General features: G+C 38.8%; 1 protein-coding gene across 3 annotated transcripts in view; it reads left to right on the top strand.

Annotated features, from left to right (window-relative positions):
• The window catches only part of tenm2a (teneurin transmembrane protein 2a), a 156,010-nt gene that overhangs the window by 16,168 nt on the left and 126,253 nt on the right, over window positions 1-13,589 (top strand). For 2 of the 3 annotated variants that reach the window (XM_085937078.1, XM_085937072.1), the window contains one exon: window positions 9,210-9,260. In XM_085937078.1, coding sequence (XP_085793204.1) covers window positions 9,210-9,260 — 51 coding nt within the window. The remainder of the gene's footprint in view (window positions 1-9,209; window positions 9,261-13,589) is intronic. The other variant, XM_085937066.1, reaches the window with a different exon arrangement.

Here is a 13,589-nt window from a genome sequence, read left to right as displayed (position 1 = left end):
AATGTGTCTAATGCATAATGGTTGGTGCCTTGCCACAGTGTTCTCCGTGTTCTAAAGACAGGTTTTTTTTATTCAGGAAATCACAGTGACATTAAGCCAGAGGGGGAAATAGCAAAATGTCAATTCAAGTCATTCTAATGACAATTGGTTAGGGAACATGTAAAATGCTGAAATCTTTAAACACAATTTGGCTTGGCAAATGAATGTTGAAAAAAAAAAACGCACGTGGGTGTCGGATTGGGAAAAAAAAAGGCTTACATTTTTAAACGTTTACGCTATGCAGGTCCAGTAGCAACCAGCTTTGGGTCTGAGTACTGAAGAGATCAGAGGCAGAGAGGAAGCCAGATAAAAGTGAGCGGTATGTGCATGAGTCTGTCTGATAAAGCCACTTCCTAAGCTACTTAGTCGCTTTGAGAAATGAGAAACACCCCACCTCTGCTCCTGCATCTTGGTCCAAACATAACATCTGACACTGATGGCACCTCAAAGCGCTCAGAAGTACGATTCAACTCCCGCGGGCCTAAATAATATTTGTGTGTTTCTTTTTCCCTGGCTACAGGTACGTGTGGGTATGTGTGAAGCAGGAACTACAAGAGTGTCAAAATCGCAGGGGGATGATCTGACAATCTAATAATAGATATTGACTGAGGCAGACAGAGAAACATCATAAACACATGCTAACAAATCAAAACGATGGTGATATGCCAAAACGCCAAGCTGCACTTCTCTCATCTCTCAGCATCTCTAATAAGCTTCCAAAGTCTTGCTTCCTCTTTGCCTCTTCATCCCCTCCCCACCTCCCTTTTTCATCTTTCAAGCTACTTCCTCTGTCTTCTTTTGTCTCACGCTGTGTGTCGCACCAGCTACCGTCAGTTCAGCATGCTGGCATGACTGACAGGTGTCAGTTTAAAGGTCTAGGTTGCCCCTCAAGTCGGATTTCTTTGTGCGGCTGAATGGGGATTGGTGCAACTGTGCACTACGGTAGCTCTCGGGTACCAAAATAGAAATAATAACAATTATTAGGTAAATAACTATTTGTGTTTGTACTTCTGCCAGTCTTTTGTATTTGCAGAACACCCGACTGTAGAGAACAAAGTCAACCAATTTGGCATTTGTGTCGAACAAAATCGAGCGCTGAAAGTCTCAAACAGCCACCATTGCGTATTGCAAACACACGCACGAAAAAACACAGTTACCCATTTCTACATAGTACACTATGAATCACTTCCTATATAAAACCTTCCCAAAGTTCTCAAAACCATATACTTTATTTCTTCCTCTTCACAGTAGATATACAGTATGTTGGTGTTAATTGTGTTGAGACTGGCAAAGGCGCCCGGCCGACACTTGACTGATATCTCATTTCTGTCTTCTGGATCACACTCTTTAATTTGTTATCGAGACGGTTTTAGTCTTCATACACATGCAAACATTCAGAAATAAAATATTGTGTGAATACCTTCAAGATGGGGAAAAAGGTCTTTATGTCTTTCTGAAACTAAAAATCATACAGCTCAATCCTCTCCAAACAAACTAAAAAATGCTGAGCAGGTTTTTTCAGCAAGTAGATATAGAAGCTGTAGAAATGATGTCTCCATTGTTCAAACTGGCTTTTCATCGTGACACTGTGTGGGGTTTATTTGATTAAATATTCAACATTTGACAAGTACACATGCTGAGCCTTGTCAGGCGAATACTGTTAAGCAGTGGCAGGTAGAAAAAGTTTTACCTGGGGTGCCCCGCCCCCCTACACACACGCCCACAAATCGGCACGCACGCGCACATTCACAAACGCATTTCCAATTCAGGCTTCATCTTCTGCATTCCCTGACACATTTTATGCATGTTACATTAATAACATATTGCTAAATGCTGAGCACTAATCCAATCCATGTGGGCTATGCAATGGCAACGTACACCTGGGGCTGCTGCAAACTATTATTTTGCCAGTCAACTAGTCATCGATAGCAGTTGCAGTAATAACTAATCGTGTCAATCGCATACCAAACCAGAAAACAGTTGCACTTGTATAAGCATTATTAGCGCATTAGAGCCAAAGTCCTTTAAGGTATGTCCAAATAAAAATGAAGACAATTAAGTTGTAAATTGGCAGTACATTCAATTTTGATTCAACTTTACACCTTGGATCGGCACTGCTGACATATTTACAACTTAAATTGAAGGTGCTCTGTGGCCTGAAAAGCTGAAAAGGTTTCGTGTCATATTTTAAATTTGAAATTAGAATTATAATTTTGGAATTTGAATTTGAAAAACTACTGTATTCACTATGCACACTATGCACGATGAATAATATGAAAGTATCTCTAAATACAAAACTAAATACTCAACATTTTAATCTTGTCATGTATCAAGCTTGCTTTTTAAATGTATAAGACAGTGACATCAGCTGGGTAAAATTAGAAAAAAGCACTGTGCTACATAAAACAAAAATAAATACTATTGGTTTTATGTATTCTTTATTTATCCAAAACGTTTTTGCTATTCCTCACAAAGGGGCGAAACACGAGCCACCTCACCCACTGCTGGATGGGACAATGAAATTTCTTAGTTCAGTTTTTAGTGATTTTATTCATTATAATTATAATTGCTATCATTATAAATGTCACTACTAGTAGTGGTGGATATGTTAATTATTATTATAATAAGCAATAAGTTCTTATTGGTGATAAGAACAACATGATGTTTGGAGTGATGAATTTCCTTACTTCAATCATGGGTAAGCAAATAAAAGTTTTTAAATGAGTTGCCTAAATGCAGGTCAAAGATTCCAAAGTTTTCCTTCATTCCACTTTACTGTCAAAAATTGGATCGAGACACTTCACTTTTATAGCACCTCCCAGACACTATTAAAATAAAGCGAGTAGAACGTTGACTTGGCAGAGCTGATAGACGTTCAATTTGTGGAAGCATCATAGTGAGACAAACAAATACGGGTGTGAAGAGCAGCATCAGGAGATTTCATTTTGCCAAAGTGGAGCAAGAGATTTACCGTCGTACTCTGCACTGCCTCATAAAATGTCCGTCTGGAAACACAAGCGAGAGAAAGGGGAGCTTGTAAATTTCCACCGTTGCGCATGATGGCCTCATTCAAACGGCATTGATCAGGAGGAGAAATGATTAAAACACGCATTAGATGAAATAAGGCCCAGCTTTGACATTGATTTACACCTGACGCCCAGGGCAGATTTTACAGCTGTGCTCCACAGTCCACTGCTTTGTGCTTGTGTACCGTCCATCCATATTTCTCTTTTATAAAACAAAAGACCCGATTGTACTGTAATTCAAGTTCAGCATTGCTTTCTGTCAGCAGGGTAAGATTTTCCAGCAAAATGACTGAATGCAGAAGTTAAGGAATATACTGGGTCTTTGATAAATCAATAGATGCCTCCAAAAACTTACCAGACAAAAATACTGTGTTCACTCATGTTGAAATCAGTTTTTCCCGTTTGTTGAATTATGCTCTCAATTATATATTGTTTCTATTTTATGCTTTGATGAATCATATTCATTATTTTTTGGTATGAAAAAAATGTTGATTGATCGTCTAAGTAAAGACGCCTGTGTTAAGTGAAGACACCTATGTTAATTAAGTGGGCGTGTTTAATAAAGAGCCCCACTGCATGCAACAGCAGTAGGAGTTGCAGTGAGTGGTGTCAGCAGAGCTGCTTGTCCTCCCCTTTCTGCCTCTGGCGGTTATCCACCGAGCTCGGTGCTATTTCAAGGGTTGTGTTCGGTGCAATTGCAAGGGTTTCACACAAGTACCTGCTGCTGTATGGTTCATCTGCCAACACCATTCATTTTAAATGACACATTTCTTTTCCAGCTACTATCTAATTGTGATCCATTGAAACCAAGGTCGAAGCTTTTGGACATAATTCCGAAAGGTGTCTTTGGTGCAAACGCAAAAATGCTCATCACCAAAAAGAACACCCTGCCTACAATACAACATGGGAGTAGTAGCATTATAATCTGGGACTATTTTTCTTCATCAGGACCTAGGCCATTTGACAAGGTGGAGGGAATTAGTTTGTTTAGATTTAATTGATGACACTTGAGCTCGTGTGAGTTTTATTGATTCTGAACGTAGATGTAAGAGGGTGTGCACACCTTCACTCATTAAATTCTACTTCCAGCCCCAAAAAGTTGTTTGGTTTTTAATTAAATTCTAAAGGTTTTCGGCCAAATTAATGGTGAAAAAGTTGTAGAATTATTTTATGGCATTTGAACAGGGAGGGCTGTGCATAGTTCTTATAACAAGGGGCAAAAAGCCATACAAGATAAATATACCTGTAATTATTATGTAAAAGTCCCACTATCACCTGTGTGCAGCTGAAAGATGGAACAAAGCTTCCATTTTAATGCGTGACAATGTTCCATCTAAATATACCTTAAAAATGCTGTCTTAATAAAACAACCTGACTTTCTCAAAATAACCTTTTTTTTTGTAAAATTGGATTGGTCCAAATTTTAACTGAGCAGTTTTATGGGTGTATTTGTTTATAGTTTCACACATTTAAAAAAAAAAAAAAAGAAGCTTATTATTGATGTACCATCTGAACGATCTGAAGGCAGCAATCAGTTCTCCCCATACTATGGTCAAGAAATAAAGATACTGACAGAAAAAGTAACAACCACCATGAGTACAATTAAAAAACAGATTTTGATGGGCGGTTTATTGGTAGAGTAATGTGGTAACGTAAATTTGAAAAAGCAGATTTTGATGGGCGATTTATAGGGAGTATAATGTGGTAATGTGGAGTGTTCAATTCAATTGTATTAAATGTATTTATTTGAAGGGACAGATCAAGGTAAAGAACGTCATATGCAAAATACAGACTTGCACAAACCAGATTGTAGCCATGGGCTAATTTCCATCTGTTGTCCCTAGACAGATGTTCCCTCGACAAGTATAAAAACCTGGTGAAAAAAACACTATCATAATAATCATAACCATGGTATAAATACAATACAACAGTGAACCCATGACAAAGTGAAAACAGAGTAAATAATATGCAATGGGCCAGAAAATACATTTAGTCATTTAGGTTTTGCTGTACACACACGTGTGCACGCATGCACGCACATGCATACTCAATAAATTATTGTAGATAGAGAGATGTTGGGGTGGGTGGCTGATGTTGTTACTAGACATAATTAAATGCTTTGCTCTATTCATCCACTGTGAAGTCAGACATTTATTGCCAGTGTTTCCAGTGGTCTTTTTTTTAACATAATACAGTTGATTAAGCTGTGCAATCCCTGTCCTCTAATTAGAAAAGCAAACAGTCAGATACTAAGCTTTTAATTATCAGTGGCTTTTGTTTGGCAATTGCAGCAAATGTGTTTGAAATAAATAAATATGGTGCTGCTGCAGGTCTTCTTGCCATTTCTTATTTTACCGTGACAATATCATTTCTCTATACGCTCTATACCAGTCCCCAATCCTTACAGCCTCCCTAGATTGTGTGAATTGGATTATGTGGAGATGCAACATAACTGCACTTCTGTAATCTTCCCATCAAACACTACCTTGAAATTTTAAATTGGATGGTCTAATGTCAGCGTGCCAGCTGCCACACAATGCCACCCAGTTGCTTGACGCTAATAAATCTTGGTTTATTGCTAGCTGGGTTTACAAACAAAGACGCCCGTTATGGCTACATACGCTTTAGGCTGGGCCGGCCTAATCACACCGCGCATGCTGATTAGCTGCTTTCAGACAATATTTCTCTCTGTCTTCCCTTTCTGGCTCAATCTTTCCATCTGCTCAAAAAGATAATAAATCATAGGCCAGCATTGTGACGTGTGTGACGGGATGTATTAATCTCATAATTAGAGAATGAAAAGGTGGCGCTAAATTTAGTCTGGCCTTTCTGTCTAACCCCTCTTCCATCTTAGCATGCTTAGTTACCTGATTCCCCACCAGTGCTTACTTTCTGGCAAGCTAAGACCTGCAGTGTTTTGGTGTACTGAGATTTTTGTTAAACTCAGCTGAAATAAACCTCAGCCTATACCCACCCATCTGTTCACCGGTAACGCAGTTCAGTGTGCTACGTGGCCATCAAATGTGGCTATCAAATTCAAGCCACACTAATGTTGGATTGATGGAACCAACATTCTGCCCTCAGGGTTTCTGCTTGAGTGTGTCTGTGGGGGGTTGTACTAAGGGTGAGTCAGCATGTGTATATGTGTGCTGGAAAGGTTGGTGCATTAGCGTCTGAATGAGTTTTCAGAGAACAACGCGGGGTGCGAACGCCCTGACAATGGTCTAACAGAATTAGTAGCTTGTGATGAATGGCATGTAAGAACAGCACTGACAGCCTGCTTTCGCAAACACACACTCACACACACAGGTCTGCTTATTTATATATGTGTGCCTTCATACAGTACTACACACGGTTCAAGGACTTCTCGTGTTTTTTTGCAAGAAGTGAGGTCAACGGACATACACACACATGTAGGATGTCTGCGTGCTTGTCGGTTTTAAGGTGATGTCAAGGGTTTGTATAGCTCCTGTGGTCAGGATGAGTACTCAGCACATTGATCACAAGGCTTAGCCATGCTCCTGTTTGGCTGTGCACAAATATTTATATATTTTTTTCCCGGTAGGTGCTGTAAATGACCAAGCTTCACCGTGAACCGACAAGTTTAATAGTGCTGCTTTGAATTATTTATTTATTAAACCTCGGGCAAGGTTTTTGTTGCAAATCATTTCTAGTGAGAATAGCTGGATAAAATTTTGTGTGAAGAATAACTATTTGTTTATAAAATACAATTTTTTTACAACAAAAAATCCTTGCCTATCTGGTTTGCGCCTGATTTATAAAATTATTGCTCATATAAAAACAGGTCTATGTGGAAGCTGATTTAGAAATCGAGCCGGCCAAGGATTGCGTCTGCCAAACACTTGAAATCGTAGCACACCTCATTTTGCACATTCTGGAAGGAGTAGCTATAGTAAATTAAATATATATGTATATATATTTAATAAAGATTGATCAAACCTGAAATAAATTGCGATGGCTGATCGTATGTCTTAGGATAGGAGCCAATGGAACAGCCGCGCATAACTGCAATGGGGAGGCGCAGGCAAAATGAGAGGTGACAGGTAGATCAAATTTTTGCTTTGAAATCCTACATTCATTCATTCATTTTCTGAACCGCTTAGTCCCCACGGGGCTCGCGGGCGTGCTGGAGCCTATCCCAGCCGTCATCGGGCAGTAGGTGGGGGATACCCTGAACCGGTTGGCAGCCAATCGCAAGGCACACATAGACGAACAACCATTTGCACTCGCACTCACACCTAGGGACAATTTGGAGTGCTCAATCGGCCTATCAAGCATGTTTTGGGGATGTGGGAGGAAACCTACAATTAAAAAATATTGCAACATATCTATTGAGCAATACAACTGGAGACATTCTCAATAAGGATTGATTTACTCTACAACCAATACGATTGTTATCACCACTTTTATACATTGCTAGCAATACGTGTCATATGTCAGAGCAAGTAATTACATGCAATTTAGCACCTTTTATTTATTTTTTTTGAGATGCGAGAAAATGTCGTTCACCAGCAGCATATGCAGTGTTAATGATCTTTTTTTTAACCAGTTCTTAAAAACTCATTGAGATTTGAACGTTTTTTTGTGTTAAGTGAACACATAATTTCAAACATGATATTTTGGATCTTAGCTACGCCATTGAGCAATATTGTTGTATTAGTACATATGTGCCCTGTGTATACACTCATCACGAAAGCTGGTGCCAAAATGCATCTGCATCCTTGCTTTCAAAATCTGTGGAAATATTTACATTCTATTTGCACAATGGGAACGTAACAGCCCTCTGGTATTTTATGTATTGTTGCAAAGGGAGATTTTATTTTTTTTGTCAGTCCATTCGCAAGAGAATTTACGAGGCCACATGCAGATTCTCGATTGCAGTTTATACCAACAGTTTATTCTTCAGACCAAACTTATTTATCATTTCAGTCTAATAAAAGATCAATCCACAAAAGAACAGGAATGTTGCAAATGTCTACGCTGAAGCATGATGATTTTTGTAGTCAACATAAGAAAAAAACAACACCACAGCCTTCTTTCACAAATCCTTACAGTTGGAATTTAAGTTCGCAAAGTTATATTCTCCTGGTATCCAACAAAGTCACACAAGCACTAGTAATTGCCCACAACGTGTTCAGACTGCCACACAGTCCAGTGGCAATGCACTTTACACCACGGCATCAAACTTCGACTTTAAGTTTGGTCATATACGGCTATCACCAAGGAGCCTTTAGAAAGCCTTGCCACAAAACTCTTGCTGCACTTTTCCCCCAGAAGTTAATGCTAGTCGAAGTTGGGAACTCCTAATTTATTGAGTCAGCAGAATGATGGTGACTTTTATGCTCCGCTGTATGTCCCTCCGTGCTCACTGATCTCACTCTGAGTTTATGTGCTTTCTAAACACCGTGCAAAAATACTATCGACAGCTGACCATGGGACATCGAACACAGTCAGAAATTCTGACTTCGACAAAGATGGGTGAATGTTCATAAGATATTAGTGATGGCTAATTAAATTGAGATTAAAAAAAGAAAAGAGTACATAAACATTCAATGAAGGTAAAAGCACAGACGAAAGACAGTTTGAAAGTGTAGTCAATGTCAAACATTTCAGTACTTTATTGTGACTTATTGGTGGCATGAATTCATGATAATCACCAGGTAAATGCAGTCCCTTGGTCAAGTGATATATCATTGTCGCCGGACTTTTAACTGGCTGACTACTACACCGCAGCTGTAATGGAAAATTTTGTGGGCTTTAATGGCTTCTCGTGTCATCGTCACATATATCGGAGAAGGCAAGGAGATGGGTGACAGAGCAAGAGAAGCAAAAGGAGAATTTTCCAGTCAATTATGAATGATTATATTTACCTTTGCATGGTGCTTAAGAAAGATACTGAAGTTTAATGGTAACAGCTTTGTCCCCTTTGTAGTACACAGTTTATGAAAGAGACATTGTGCACAGTTTGTGTTTTAGTTGGGCATTCTTTGTTTTCTTCATTAGCAATTTTGTTGTAATTATTGTAAATTATGCTGTTTCATCCTTTGTCTTGATTCATCTTAATGTTTTTGTTTCTTTTTCTCTTCTTTTTTCTTTTTTGCCCCTCAATTTCTTCACCTCCAGCATATCTAGATGATGGGGAGAATGAGGATCCATTTGGAGACTATGTGATCAGTAAGTCATGACTGCTTATAGCCTCTCTTAAAATAGCCAGCCAAGACCAGGTTTATCTGCGATGTGGTTGTCCCTCCTGTGATGTTGTGCCTCTGTAATTGACTCTTTTGTCTGTTCATATAGTTGATACCTGGATAATAGAGCTTGTTGCACATTGTGTAAAAGCTTTTATCTGGGCTCCAAATGTGAATACAACATTATCCTCCAGTTTATTGAAAAGCCTTGTTGGAAATGATAATTGCTCATATTATAATTGTCATAAAATTCACATTGCGACAGCACACGCAACATTATGCCATTTCATTTTGTTCTGATGCCTCACTGAGGGAAGTTTTGTGCATATCAGAAAGTATGGTAAGACAACTGTTTGTTTTACAGTTGGCTGATTAGAGGTGGTTAGACTAGCCAAATATTGTTATCAAGCGTACTCTTTAAAAAAATATAACTCAAGTAAATGTAAATAGCAGCCCTTCAAGTAATTACTTCAATGAAAAAATGTGCGCCAATTTGTGACAATATCATTCTAATTAAAACAATAAGTAAAGCTTTACAATATATATCACATAACACATATTGTATTAAAGCAAATTCAGAGACAAGACATGGTTGTAAATTAACTTTCTTTGCTCATGCTCATGAAACAGCACAATAGGCTCACCAGCCGGAGAGAGAGAAGAACAGAAGCAGCACAGCATACGAGTCCGCTGGTTTGTTTAGTAGTGTATAAGGTTATCATAAAGCGAATGTCAGGCCAGTGGGGTTCTGTTTCTTCTGACTCTAGTTTCTAACATATTCCCTTACAATAACTCACTTTGAAAACTTGGCTGCGTACGAAGCACAGTCGATTCCCAGGGCAAATACCCTTTGGATACCACCTGTTTATTTTTGGGTCAACAAGGTTGCTCTGGGTGGCAGCAGTAAATATTTGTTATCAAACAGAAGTGGATCATTCAGATTTCATTTCACTAGCAATGGTGGACATGATTGGTATTGTTACTCTTGCGGCGACTTTGCTAATGAATTTAAGTAAAAGGATGTTGCATTAAAACTACTCTGACAAATACACTACAACACATCAAAATAGTTATTTAAGTTTGTGTTAAAAAGTAAGTAGAAGTAGTAGCATGGTTTTCATGCTTCATCTCACTATGAACTATTTTTAGTATGATTTAAGTACTCCACACACACATAGCCGCAAAAGCTCTTTGCTCCTTTATCAGAGAATATTTCCCTTGCACATTTATATGCATCTGACTTCTCATTCATTCACCTGTCTCAGTCGCATTCTCTCTTCTTGCTTTTCCTCTTCTTCTTCATTTTATTTTTACTTCATCCTACCATTATTTATACCTATAAATGTATACCAGGGATGCCAGTTTAACAGTTAATTATGTGGAAAGTCAATGGACAAGCATTTTAAATTTGGCCCTGTGAGTGACGACCCATAGGCTGAAGCGGCACATCACTTTTTTCCTGCGCCACGAGACATAACGTTTCATCGTTCCATATCTCACACCTTAACTTTAATTCACCATCAAAGAATGTCCTGTTCTTGCAGGTTCATTTTCTTCCTCAAACATACAAATTATTAAGTTATTTGCAGAATATTCCTAAACATAGTATAATCAGTTAATATCAGGTATAATCTATCAGGGTGGAGCAGTGTGCAAAATTCAAATCAAAGCAAAGTGATTAATCAACACACCTATTTCAGATGTGGTGCAAGTTGAACAAAATGATTTGTTTTTAACAAACAAAAAAGTAATATACATTCAGACAACTAATAACTCATTTGAAACATGAAAGAAAGGGAACATATTTATTCTTAAACAGTGTTTGTGGGATGATGTAATCTACACCCAATCCTCTGGGGTCGTGACGTTACTCTCATTTTTTTTTTTTTTTGATATCTACAGAAACAGAGACATTCACATTTTCCAGGTGGAACTATCATATCGTATTAAGGTTGGCTGTTCACTTCGTAGTCGGCGAAGGTTTTTCTACTCGATCTTTAAAAAACTCATCAAATCCAATGAAACATTTTGAGTAGCGGCACACTTCATTTAAGCTTTCCAAAGTACCACCAGGTCGAGTGAGGCAGATGTGCAACTAATGCAAGAGATCCCTGAATTTTGAATTGGTGTATTGAGTTAGCTTTATGTGTTATTTAACTACTGCATAAAGACACCCGGGATAGGCTCCAGCACGGCCACGACCCTCGAGATCATAAGCGGTTCATATGATGGATGAATGTTTTTGTATTGCATTTTTTAATAATGCAACTAGCCTAATTGGTTTGCTGATAAGTTTGACCTTTTTTCTCTGGAATTTCATTTATGAAGGACACCATTAATAAAAATTTCGATTTCAAATGATCTCTTCTTGGTCAAATGACTAGTTTCTCTCTCTCTCTCCGAAATGCATGGAAAGAGTAACACAATTTTTATATTTTATATTATTAAAATATTATTTATTTATTTTGTGTGAATTCAAATTAAGAGGTTGTTATTGTAATTTTCAGAAGGAACGGTTCCAGCGCTGCTCTAAAATACAAATAAAAGAAATGAGAATCTGTCATCATTAATAAAATATAATTAAATGTGTTTTTTTTTTCTTTAAAAAAGGCAGCTGGGCTGTTTTTCATTTTCCCTTCGTGCAGAGTAATTATGACAGACAGATTTTTATTTTTTCTTGCAAATTAGAGGATTGTTTCCCTGTTGATAGTGGGATCAGGCATGAGAGACAACAGAGTAGAGCATGGTGTCAAACACAAGGCCCGGGGGCCAGATGCGGCCCATCACATCATGTTATGTGGCCCGCAAAGACAATTTTTGACTTTGTGTCATTACTAAAATTATAAATTGTCTTCACTTTTTCAAAACAGAAATATTGCTAGCAATTTGAACAGTTAGTCTCTGATTTAAAAACTACTTATCAGTTTGCCTTGTAGCCTATACTGTAAACAATATAAGGTGTTGAGAGTGATAATGGCCCTCCACAGGAAACTATGACTACAATGCGGCCCGCGACAAAAATGAGTTTGACACCCCTGGAGCAGAGAGTAAGGCTGAGGTCTTGTAGCTTCCAAGAATATCAAGGATGAAGAGAAAGGATAGAGTTAAAATCAGATGATAGGCAGAGGATCAAGCGGTGTGGGCAAGATTTTAATAGACTCAGCCAGCGGAAGAAGAGTAATGGCTAAAGAGGTGGGGGTGGGCGGGTATAAGGAGGAGGGATGATTGAGAGTGCGATTGAGATTTAACAGTACAGTTAAAGCGATGGCTGCGGATTAACATTCAGTGACTGTCTGCGAGCGCCTGGATTATCTCTGAAATCCTGCCGAGCGCTCTGGGGAGTCCAGCGCTGCCAGGGGGATTGAGACCTATACCGCCAGGTCTCTCGCTGAACGTGTGCCTCTCGGTTGAGGTGTGGCAGGTGGAATGCGACTCAGATTCCAGCTTCCCCGCTGAGCAGCATTCTAAGTAGCTTGATATATATGCCCCACAGGTGGCACAAAGTGGGTCTGATGGGAATGCTTTTTTTTCTTTTTTTAATCCGTAATGGCCCTCAATTCACACTGGTTTACCTCCTGGACTCCACTTTTCCTCTGTGTTGTAAAAGGTTAAAGTTTTGCAATCAATGATAATAGTTGAACACATTTGGCTTCAGACAGCATAAGAGAGGAGTCAATAAGCAGCTCCACACGGAGTTTTAATCCATATCGATTTGTGCCCCATGCTGTCTCTTCGAATGGAGCCCAGTGCTGTTGGGCACCATACAGTGTGGTGACGTGAGGCATGGCATCGCCTCATGGTTTCTACTGTGCTGCCCCCTGTTTATTTGCAATAGGCAGGACGTGAGACATTGCTTGATACATAATATTACGATCTGGACGAAGGTCTACAGTAAAGCATTAATCAATTTATCAAGGGTTTGACTGTTACCCGAGATCTCATTCAATCTTAATTCTCTAGTCTAGCAGGTGTCCCCATCAACACATTTTGGGTATTTCTTTTTTGCAAAGCATGTTTGGATGGCTTGAAAACGTGGGAGCCTTAATCCATCCCCTCCCAAAAAAACAAACAAACCATCAAACCAATGTGAGGAAAGCTCTCTTGTACAGTCTCCGACCTTGTAAAATAGCTCCCAGAAGGGTACAACCATATTTGACCATTTCTACCCATGAGAACTAACACGTGAGTTGGTGCCTCAAAACTTTTTTTAAACATATGCAATAGTTCTATTTGAAATTGAAAATTGGTTCTTTGCCTTACAATTCTGAGGTCTACGTCCGCTAGTGCTCTCATTTTGATGATGGTTGCTCAGTTT

The sequence above is a fragment of the Syngnathus leptorhynchus genome, chromosome 2, assembly GCF_054491065.1.
Source record: "Syngnathus leptorhynchus isolate UIUO chromosome 2, UIUO_Slep, whole genome shotgun sequence".
NCBI lineage: Eukaryota > Metazoa > Chordata > Actinopteri > Syngnathiformes > Syngnathidae > Syngnathus > Syngnathus leptorhynchus.
Note: the sequence above shows the minus strand (reverse complement) of the source record. Positions and strands in the feature narration are given on the sequence as shown.